This window comes from Bubalus kerabau, chromosome 3 (assembly GCF_029407905.1).
Source record: "Bubalus kerabau isolate K-KA32 ecotype Philippines breed swamp buffalo chromosome 3, PCC_UOA_SB_1v2, whole genome shotgun sequence".
Taxonomy (NCBI): Eukaryota; Metazoa; Chordata; class Mammalia; order Artiodactyla; family Bovidae; genus Bubalus; species Bubalus kerabau.
The window spans coordinates 89706910-89718593 of record NC_073626.1 but is presented as its reverse complement, the minus strand read 5'-3'; the positions used below and the strand labels follow the sequence as shown (position 1 = coordinate 89718593).

Genomic DNA, 11684 nt, shown 5'->3' with positions numbered 1-11684 from the left:
GCTGCTCAGACCCTGGCCCCTGATGATGACCCGAGGAACCTGGGGTTAATCCCCAGGGGTGCTGCAGGTCCTCTCTCTATGTATGAGCAATAGCTCCTTTTTTATTCATCAGCAACCTGGCTTGCTCAGCCCTGTTGCTCAGATAGAAAAGGTGCTCTGAAAAAGCATTTATTCAGTTTCTGTATGAATGACAGCCCCTGGGTGTCCCAGGACTCCAATGACATGTGCCATCTTAAAAGAACAAAAATGAGGTTAACAAAACCTAAGGAGCCCAGTAGTACTTTCTTCCTGCCTCTGGTTGGCGGTCCTATGAAGGAGCATGGGGACCCCAAGGATGCGACAGAACATGAGATCACGCTGCTTACATTCTTGGCAGCTTGCCTTCATCTCAACGAGGCCACACTTTGCTCCTGCCCCGACATCTTCCCCTCTGATGCACTGGTTATCATCAGAGAACCTGGCTTCCCTTACTCAAGGAGCCAGAGAGTACTGGGGCTTTCTCGGCTCTGGCAAGTGAAGTGCTCTAAACCTCTTGTATTTAATTCACATATCACATTGCATGGGAGGCAGACAGAAATGGGAGGCTATGGATATTTTTCTTGCCCATTCCTTTCAACAGGACAGAGTCACTGGGCAGCAGAAAAAGAAACCTTTATAACTACACTAAAATATTTCATTTACCTTGGGTAAAAGTCAAGTTCTTATACTAAGAGTCTCTCATAAAGCATGTCAGCGTGGGAAAGAGTGTTGTGTCTTTCCTCCATGAATGTTGCACCAGAGCCTCCTACTGGGCACAGCCAAATGAGGTCACGAAAGGAGGCCCAAGTCATCAAGGCAGGGGTGAGACCATCTTGAAACTCTTACCTGTGAACCTGCTTATGAGATAGTGACAGTTTTTATCCTGTCCCCCTTGCTGGGCAATGACAGTACCACCGCCAAAAGGTAGCAGGAAGGAAGGAGGGAGGAGAGGGATACGATTTTTTGACCTTTAAGGACAGACCAAAGGTGGAATTTGCCGAGAGGAAACGTGGTGAGCTAATGTTGTCCTTGTGTCCATGAACTGAAATAGCCAAAAATGAGACAGTGGGATGGTTTTTCCAATTCTTTCAAAGGAAATGTACTTTGAATACATATTGAATCTAAAATAATTTGCAACTCAATTTCCAACCAATTCACTGAACTGAAGGAAGAGATCAGAAATGAAATGAAATTCTGATAACACATTTAATCTAACCTAAAAAGAAACTGACAGGAAAAATAAAATTTCAGATGTTTTTTATTCAAAGGTTTTCAAAAGAAATAAAACAGAAAAAAGCTAACAATCTGATCAAATGTACAGTTCAAAAATGTCTTTTGGCGTTTAACAACAAGTCCTAGGAAAGAAAACTACAGAGTTATCTTGAACCGGACAAATAAGTTACCACTGGCAAGTTTGTGGCACTAGTAAAACAAAAATAAAAAATTAACTCTCTTGATCATATAGATATCTCTATGAAAATCTTTTTTTTTCAATCTGTACAAAAGGTCTTTCTTCATAAATTAATTTTTTTATAATTTAATGGCTGTCTACTATGTGATGTTTAACTGATTTTTTTTTTTCTTTTTTTATGTACAGAGGTTATGTTTCCCAAATCTTACCCAGACGAGTATGGCACTTAGTTCAGACATTTCTAGCAGCAGATTTTCCCTCCTCTCTAACTGAGCTATCAAATTTCTGTCTTAACTAATGCAAAAATATCAAGTAGTGAGAGACCCAGGTTTATAACGTACTAGGTACAAAGAGGGTGCTGCGTTCGGTCTGGACTTTCACAAAGCAGTAATATTCCAGGGAGCATAGAACCAATAATACCACAACTTTAAAAAAAGGAAACAAAAACAAAAACAAAAACACATTTCTCTTATGACTATGTAATTTTCACTAGAATCTACACTTCTCAGAGCAGCAAGGACTTTTGAAACTATGAAATGTCACTGACATCTATAATCAAATACAAGCATAAATTTTAAGAACTAAAAAATACTCGAAAGAAATAACTGCTTAGGCCTAGCTCCTGAGCTAGGAAGGATTTGGTCTGTGGAAACAGGGAGGGCCAGCAACCTGTCCCAGCACAAAAGAAAATAGACTCTGAGGTAGATAACTGATCACACACAGTTGACCAGACAAGTACACAGTTTTGGAAGACAACTTAATTTACCATTGCTTTTCAAACATATGCAATTGTCTTAATAAAAGAGCTTTAATAACAGTGAATTATCTTCTAGGTACTAAAGTAGAAATAACTGTGTATTTATGAATCAGGAATTTCATAGTTTCAAAATTGGTTTTTCTTTACACTGAACACTTGTAGTGATGATGTAAAGTGTGGCACTGCTTGGATCCAAATCTTCCTTCATGCTTTTTTGTTTGTGTGTGTCCATACATCAATTAAAATTAGAAAACCTAAATGCAAAGGTACAAAAAAGGCACATTCTCCTAACCGCAAACTGGTCCGGCAAAAATAAAGAGCACAGAAGATGTGATGCTGAGACTAGTTGGAGCTACTGGTTACTGGCTCTTCGGTCTTTGGTGAAGTTACCTTTAAAAGTGCCAAGTAATTTTTATTTCTCAAATTTACGTAATAGAGAGAGCTAGTAGCCAATCATTTTGCTTCTATTCATATCTCAGCTTTATGTTTGAAGATAAATCCTTACTTTTAGCTTTTGCCATTTAGTTGCAATAGCAACATTTTCTTTTTTTCTCGGTTTGCCAGATCTCAGGCGTCATTCTCATTCTAAAGCACTATCATTAGTATAAAGGAAGGACAAAACATTCGGTGACTCCCCTCCCCCACCCCCCACCCCCTGCCCCAACGCTACCTACACTAAATCTAGAACATCAAGTTAGTTTTTTTTTTTTTTCCTGAAAAAAGGCAAAAAAGACTTTACATTGCATCATACAGCAGATATCCTAAATCAGTCAAACTATCAGAGGAAACTGTTGGCATACAGCCTTACAAACAATTCACCCTATTAAAAGTTCCCCAGTCAGAAAATGTGTTTCACACAAAACAGTTTTCCCTTCTTGCATTTCACTACCTTACACATTATGTGAAAAATCATTAAAAACACCTACTACATATTTAAAAAAGCCAAAATTTCAGCAACTTTTATTGACTACCTTTTAAAAGCCCTATGCTGCTGTTTTACAAGGCATAATAGACCAGCCCATTTGGTCAAAGCATTCTACATCATTAGTTTGAACTAACTTTTACTGAAACAGCTACAGCATCGAAAGAGTTAAGGCAAATTGGAATTCATAGAAAAGGATAAGACACTTCACACGACGTGGAAAGGAAAACGGAAAGCTAGGAAAAGAGACACTGGCGGTAAGACTCTCACTGCAAGCACAGAACACCAGGGGTGAAGTCGGACTATTTAAACGTCAGAAAGCCCATTTCATACAGCGGAAAAAAACACAAACGAAACACAAAATGAACAAAACCACAAGAATCCGGTCATGCACTTGAGTAAGTCTTCATGGTCTTTGTGCATACCCAGAGAATTGAAGTTTTCTTTTCTTTTTTTTTTCCCTTTTTTCTTTTTTTTTTCTTTTTTTTGCATCATAACATTTGATAAAAATCTTTTTTTTTTTTTTTTTTTTGCTTATTTTTTTGTTTTTTGTTTTTTACTAAAATAAACCTGTTCAGGGGAACAGCTACTAGATGAATTTAAGGGTTTTATGCACCTTATAGAACTTATAGCAAAAATAGTTTTAGTTGATTTCATTATAAATAACGTTTTCAAGAACCTGTGCAAAACTGTCAATAATTTCCTAAAGCACAATTGATCAGAAAAATCCATGATTGTTCAGCCTTCACAACCTTCTTCATGTAAGAACACCCTTCTGTACATCTGGAAGAGAAAAATATAAAAAAACAAATGCTCTTGTAACAGTTGGTGTAACAGACCATAGAGCTTTGTCATCTCTTTCTTGCTTTAAAGACATATATGTTTGAGAAAGGATCTGCTCATCACTGGTGGTAGGTCAGTAAATGCAAGTTCTGGAACTGAGGGTCGCTTTCTATGTCCCGAGTCCACCTTTCAAATCTGAGACCTGCAACATACTTCACCAGGGCAATCTAGAAACCCAAGTGTTCTATGTTCCACACAGTTGTTCAATGTAATCTGCATGGCAGAGTGACAAGTTTTGAGATACGTGGTTCAAGTGAGAGTAGGGAAAGCAATCTATCAATCTAAGGATGCTCACTTTTGATTCTGTCAAGATACTGCTAGTCTTGTAATGCTAGACTAAGCAAAATCTCACACTGTTTTTCCTTCAGTCTGTGAGCATTAAAATAATATAAATATAGGATATATATATATATATATATACACACACACATATATAGGTATATACTCTCTCATACACACATATCTATCTATCTATATATATATAAAAATGTAGGACAAATTTGGTACCTGGTATTCTCTGATTATGTTACTGATTCTGGAGGCAGATAGGGAGGGAGAGACAGCAAACACACATTTGATGTCAATATAAGGCACTGTGTTCTTTTTGGACAGAATACTTAATTTACAAGACCAGAAAATCCCTGATTTTAAGATTTCAGGAACACTGGATTCCCTTGCCATGACTGAAGCAGCGTGACCAGACCTGAGTTGTTCTAAGTACCATTCTGATAAAATTATCACAGCCTTTCCTTGACTTGAGCCCTACAGTGATGGAGATGGTTCCCTCATACCTCACAGTTACTTATTGGGTTGAAAGGTATATGGAGAATGGTCATTAGACGTCTCCACAGTCACCTGCTGCTGACCACTCGCCTCCTACAACAAAGCAGAACAGATGAGACATGTGAGCAATGAAATCCAAACTCTACTACCCAGATTGGACTGAGTCCCACATCGTAAAGACAAGCACTGCCTACCAATGATTTTCTTAATGTCATATAGAGCCTTCAAGGTTAATTACTTCCCTAAGGAGTTTAAATGTCTGATAGACCCAAAGAACCTCTTCCAACTTGTAGTTGTCATCTCTTCACATCAAACTACACTTTATTAAACAAATTTCTCATCCTTTGGGGCAGATGTGACTTGGACCTCAGTAATTTCAGATTTTACAATCTGAAATATACTATTCATATGCTGTGTATCACCGATGATACTCAGTGGGGTCTCAGACTGTACCTTATGATCAAACACATTAACAGGTCTGTGCTGAAAAGTATGAAGATACAGTGTAAATGGGGCAAAGATCTCCTCTTGTGTCAGTTCAGCTGGGCTTCTGCCACAGGTCAGGTTTTTGCTGAAGTAGTTACAAAGAAAATTCTTAAGATTTGTTTGTTTCAGCACTGCAGATATGGATTGTGGGTTCCAGTAACTGTGGTTGCCAATAACTGCACAAATTTAAATCATTTAGAGGCAAATAAAACAAAACAAAACAAAAAACCCTACCTCCCCTGTAATTCAGCCACAATCCTAGGGCTGTTTTTGGAATTGGAACCTATGGGATGTAACGAGCTGATGGGATCGACTGGGTAGATAAATTTCCTTAGAATTTCAAGGATACTTTGCAGGAAAACACTATGCTTTCTGCCCAACTTGAATTCAAATGTCAGATTTCTTCCATATTAATATCATACTAGTCTCTTTCGTAACAAGAACTAAGAGTTATTTAGCTCTATTAAGTCTTCTACAAAAACAGGTATGGTTTTTTATCCCTGTTAAATTCTGAAATATTTTTTCCAAGTATTTAAAAACAGATTTTTATAATGATTATTATTGATATAATCTTTGGTACCAGGACCGCAATCTCCAGCTTTATCTTGCCTGGAAGTATCATTTTATAGGAGACAGGATAGAGACTTGAGGGGGAAATGAAATGTGCTACAAGCTTAGAAAATATTAAAATATTTCAGGGAGCCCTGGGGGTGTGGCTTGGATATTGCTATGTTAAGCTGTATGCAGAGAATTATATTTCATAGTTGAAAACAACTCTAAGCATACACTCCCTCTAAACTCAATTTTTTATGTACATGTTTCACTTTTGATTTGATTCTTCCTTGAGTTCTGATTTACCCACTTTGGAAACTACTCATTGCCATAATGGCCACTGGATGGTGTGTACCAACCTCCACAGGAACTGCCGCCGTCTGCACGTGTGTGTACTGTGGCAAGTAGGCCCCTTGCATAGCTGATGTGGCAGGCATGTACTGAAAAGAAGAATACGGTCAGGGTGGCCAATGACAAGCCATGGGTGAAGATCATTACAGTTTCTCATCCTCAATAATTCAATATCACTAATGTGCTATTTTAATCTAGAAAATCTCTCCCTCAAAAAACCTCATTCATTTCCAGCAGCTGCCTGAATTAGAATTGTTCCCATAAGTGGAAACCCAAGAAGTAAATGCCTTAGATCTTCAGCAGGTCACTGAAAAATGGGAAAAAAATGGAAAACGGACTGTTGCTTTCCTGATGCTGAAAATTATCCTTCTCCAAAGGCAGGAGAGATTTCTCATTCGATGTATGTGGCCCTGGTTTAGCCTTGACGAGCTGCTGCTGTTTGCTGTGAACGTAAGCAAAGAAAATACTACCCTTTGTTCTATTAAGTCACCATAGATATGGTCTCAATTAAAAGCCTTTGGTCATCTTACCATCTAAATGCCACACATATCAAACCTGGAAATTAATCTGATATCAGCTCAACTCCATACCCAAATGCAACCCTGGACTTGGGGAAAAAGTCAATACTACGATTGTGATTCAGCGCCCCTAAAAACCATACAATTGGAAGTAAGTGGGGAAAAATCCCCTGCCTTTATTACCATGTATCACCTTCATCTTTGGCTTTATGAGACCAGGTCTGCCAGTGTGAATGAATGATACCAGTTATTAGGGCTACAAGTGGTCTTGTTTGGATGCTATATTCTGATACAGGAGAGACAGCCAGCCAGAGGACAGACTTTTAGCTCATCAATTAATCAAGAAATCTCTGAGTATTTACTATGTGGAAGGCAATGTGGGAGGTGAGAGGGGATCAGATATAATCTCTGACATTATAGAGCCTGTAACTGATAAGGAAAACCAGGCTGCACAACTTTAGCCTCCTCTGTAAACTGAGACACATGATATTAATTTGCCACCTACCGTTCCGGTGCTGCCAAGTGACAGATGACTCATTTGCTGGGCCAGAGGGCTGATCATAGACGCAGGCTGTAGTGACATGGTGTGCTCCATGGAGGGAGTTAACACGGCACCCTGGGGAGTCAGACAGAGCAAGTGAGACACACTGAGGGAGGAGTGGAATTCTGGAACCACCTTTTCCATAGGAAATGGCTTAGCCTGCTGCAGAACATGAAGCAAAAATAACCTCCCTTCAAACTTGTAAACTGTGTCATCTGTGATTTCTTAAAAATCATCCAGATTGTGCTGAGACTTGTAAAATCTTTGTTCAGCTGTATGTGAGATCTAGTTCCCTGACCAGGGATCAAACCCAGGTCCCCTGCATTGGGAGCATGGAGTCTCAGCCTCTGGACCGCCAGGGAAGTCTCCCTGAGACTTTTCTAAAGAGCACTCACTTCATAGAAATCCCTCTCCCTTCCTCTTCACTTAACTGTAAAGCAAGCTAGTTCATGGGACTATGTGCTGTGACGGGAAACACGAACTACTTTGGGCTGGCCAGGGTTACAAAATACTTAATTCATTTTTAAAGTAAATGACAGGTGATGTTTTATGCAGTCACAACACAATATACTATACTGCATATTATAAATACAGCATCTTGTTTAAAAATGTTAAAAAAAATAGTCATTGGATTCAAGGTCAGGCTTTTAGGGTCAAGATCACAGTCTTCATTCACTCAGTGTTTCTCAGAACTTGCAACTGTAATTTGGTGCCAGGGGAGGGAAGCAGATTCAGATATAATTAATAATCTAATTTCAGAATCTTTGACTTCATTGGAAAAAATTCTGGTCTTCCAAAAACAAAATTAAACATAGCTGTAAAGCAATTACCTTCCAATTAAAAATAAATAAATAAATTAAATTAAATTAAATATAGTTAAAAACACAGAGGAGGGGTGGAAAAAAATCACTCATATAACCCAGCCTGCCTCTAATACATGGCTGTTAGCAGTGTCTGGGTAGCACTGCATGGATTCTGGTTTCCACATATTTTTACAGAGTTGCAACCAGGTTCATATAAAATATGAAACTACTTCATATCCTGGGTTTTGCTTTTTAACTTAACATTCCATTATTAATATTTACCTAACTTACTGCCTTGCTCTCATTATCATTTCTAATGATTACTTAATGGCACCCTAATTGTATATGAAATTCAATTAGTTCTATTTCTGGATTTTTGCATCTTCTCTAATTTATCCTATTGTAATATTCTTACAGATTATCGCATTCCTCTCACTTCTGCAATCACCCAATTACCTGAGGATGCAATTACTCTGATACATCATACAATTATTAATGTTAGGTTTTTGGTATCACTGCGACTGACTCATTATCCCTTAAAAACAGTTATTTATTGATAGTTAGATACACAATTGAGGGTAAAAGCTGATGTGCAGGAACTTTAGTGCTAGTCTCAGGCAGTCTAAATCTGGGTGCTGAAAAGGAATGACTTCTCAGGTGGGTCCTTCTGCACACACTCCTGCTGTCTCAGCACACACTACAGCTGTCTCAATGGTGTTCAACTAAGAGATGTGCTGCCTGTCTCTAATAGGTAAGCCCTCCTCCCTCCAGGAGAAGATTACCAAAGGATGAAGATTCATGTCAGAGATAGTAGTTGTGTGAAAGTCGTTCAGTCGTGTCCGACTCTTTGTGACCCCAAGGACTACAGTCCGTGGAATTCTCCAGGCCAGAAAACGAGTGGGTAGCCTTTCCCTTCTCCAGGAGATCTTCCCAACCCAGGGATCGAACCCAGGTCTCCCGCATTGCAGGCGGATTCTTTACCAGCTAAGCCACATGGGAAGCCCAAGAATACTGGAGTGGGTAGCCTATCCCTTCTCCAGCGGATCCTCCCAACCAAGGAATCAAACCAGAATCTCCTGCATTGTAGGTCAATTCTTTACCAGCTGAGCTACCAGGGAAGCCCATGTCAGAGATCACTTGTTATTAATATATTTCATAAGATTTTTTTCCCTTTAAAATGTTTTAATGTGCATCATTCAAAAGTGAGTGGTAACATGTAAATGACTCAGAAGTCTATAAAATTCAGGAGTTTCTTGCTGCTCTTCCTCATTCGTCTGTAGGAGCTATTGTCCTAGAAAGCCCCCAAATGAAAAATGAGCCGATTTCTAGCATTCCCGAATAGGACAGCACAGAGTACCTGGGGTGTAGACTGCCATGAGCGTTTGTGTGGCTTAGTGGGTGGATGTGGGTAGATATATGTGTGGGTGTGTAGAAACATATGTGTGCATGTTTATACAGACAGTATAACACATATAGATACATCATCAGAGGGCTCCTCTCCTGTGTTATCAACTAAACATGCTTTTTCTCCTTCTTCAAAGTCATCTCAGCAACTTCCTGTTCAGAATGTGTCCCTTTTCTGCTGTTTCACATGCCTGGTCTAACACTGCGTAGGGTCCTCTTTTGGAAGTTGTCCTAAAGAAATTCCTGTCTCATTTTAAGGCCAAGAACAATGTGCTTTCTCCTATGCAATGGATCTGTTTTATAAGCACTATGAGCTATACTGCTTATTAAGATTCCCATTTTGCATTGGTTATTAGAAAGCTTAGGCTCACTTTGTGGCTGCTTTGTGGTGAGCATCCAGATTATATTAGGCATCCTTAGTCTTTTTTGTGATTTTTGTTTTTTATCTTTATTTTTCAACATTCTAAACTCATGTTCTAATTCAACAAACTGGATTTTTATGTATTTTTGAAAAATACATTCAATATACTACCTAATAAGGTGAAGTGTAACTCATTCAATTTAAAAAATGTAATATATATGTAAGTACAGTACATGCCCGTGTCACTAAAGAAATCACATTTGTTATTTACCCTCAGTAGGCATTACTACTTTAGTATTTAAAATTTCCATGGAGAGGTTAACACTGATGAAAAAACTCTAGGTCAATTTTGAACACTTTATATTTGCATTAAACAGAATGTAGACAAAGAGAGCTATTTCATCACAAGTATGGTTAAAAATTTAGCAATTTAAAAACTTTAAAATTTAAAAATTCAGTGGAATGATCTCCTATATTTAAATTCTCATGGATTGCAAATCTAACTTAATGTCAACTACCAATTTGTTTTAAGACGAGTTAAAGTTTTATAATGAACTTATACATTCTCAATATCCCATATTTAACATTTCCCAAATACTTATGCCACCTTTGCGCAAATGATTAAAACCCAGAAAATGGTTTTTAACTTATACATAGCTTACTTGGAAACTACAAAGCCATTAAGATGAAAAACTTACAGGGTGCTGTAGGATATATGGTTGAGGTTGCATCCAGGAAGGACTTTGCACCTGGAAAAGGAAGGATTTTGGAAGAAACATTGATTTCCATAGGAGCGCTACTTATTTCTCTAGAGCTCTTTTAATCATGTTAAAATCTACAGGTGGAAAATAAAGAAACAATACTATCAACTGATTAAAAGGATTTAACTTAAGGCAAGTTAAGAGTTCTTGACAAACTGGTCACTCTGAATAGGATGAAATGATTATTCAAAACCAAGTTCCATCTGCCCACTGAAAAAGTATTTGAGTATCAAGCACCAAAGAGGTAAAGGCAATAAGACATGGGCCCCACCCTCAAGAAATTTACTATCTAAGCAAGGGAGATAAACAAATGAACAACTCAAAGAAACAGTGAAAAGTGTTACAATCAAGGTAGGAACATAGGTGCTTTAGGAATACAGAGGAATGAGAATTCATTCCAGCACATCTTACTAGAAACTAACCCTTAAAGTATGTGCTTATTTTAAGAGTAATCAAATTCAACTCCCTTTTGATACCCAGGACATTGTATTTCAGAAATCTTGTCTGGTGGTCAATAATTTCTAGTTAGTGTGAAATATAAAAATCTGAAATTCATATTTAGAAAATTAAACTTTAGTAACTAGGTCCTGACATCTACAGTTAAAAGGATATCTGTACAGTAGACCCTCTGGACTGAGAAATGACTGAGAGTCAGATTCTGTGGCATGGAAGAAAGCAGGGAAGTTTCTGCCACTCTAGAGAAAAGACTATCAGCCCATTTCTTGATACCCAAAGCTTTCCTGAGGTTAGATTTCAGAATAAGCTTGTCTCTTAATTCTTGAGAACAAAACCCTCCTGCATCTCATCCTCCACTGTTAAGAGGTTCTACAGAGAGGACACGGGGAAGAGTCATGGGGGAAGAATGGGTTGTGATTTACCTTGACAGCAGAGCCCCGATACTTGTTTTCTCTGGTTTCCTTTGCCACCTAAGGCAGACCAAAGTTAAGTGCTTCTGCCTCGTTAGCATTTCAGTTATCTGGACTGCAGCCTTTCCCCATCGGGATATTGGTGGTTTCTTCCAGATGCCAATTTCTCAAATCCAATTGTATTAATATAAGCATATAGTGGTTTAGTAGAGAAAGGCCCGCTCCAACACGAGCGCCAGGCCTTCACTGAAAACATCACGGGGAGGGGAGCAGCTCCCTGCAGACCCCAGTTTGGGCCAGATGCACT

The 11684-nt window shown here is 38.5% G+C and overlaps 1 protein-coding gene across 10 annotated transcripts in view; it reads right to left on the bottom strand.

Moving 5' to 3' along the window:
* Positions 1–1263: 1263 nt before the first annotated feature.
* The window catches only part of RBMS1 (RNA binding motif single stranded interacting protein 1), a 219220-nt gene continuing 208799 nt past the window's right edge, over positions 1264–11684 (bottom strand). For 6 of the 10 annotated variants that reach the window (XM_055572430.1, XM_055572433.1, XM_055572435.1 and 3 more), the window contains exons 10-15: positions 11390–11437; positions 10449–10499; positions 7147–7257; positions 6132–6212; positions 4743–4827; positions 1264–3891 (exon numbers count right to left, since the gene is read on the bottom strand). In XM_055572430.1, the coding sequence (XP_055428405.1) occupies positions 4750–4827; positions 6132–6212; positions 7147–7257; positions 10449–10499; positions 11390–11437 (369 nt within the window). In that variant the 3' untranslated portion in view covers positions 1264–3891; positions 4743–4749. The remainder of the gene's footprint in view (positions 3892–4742; positions 4828–6131; positions 6213–7146; positions 7258–10448; positions 10500–11389; positions 11438–11684) is intronic. The other 4 variants (XM_055572438.1, XM_055572439.1, XM_055572434.1 and 1 more) reach the window with 1 other exon arrangement.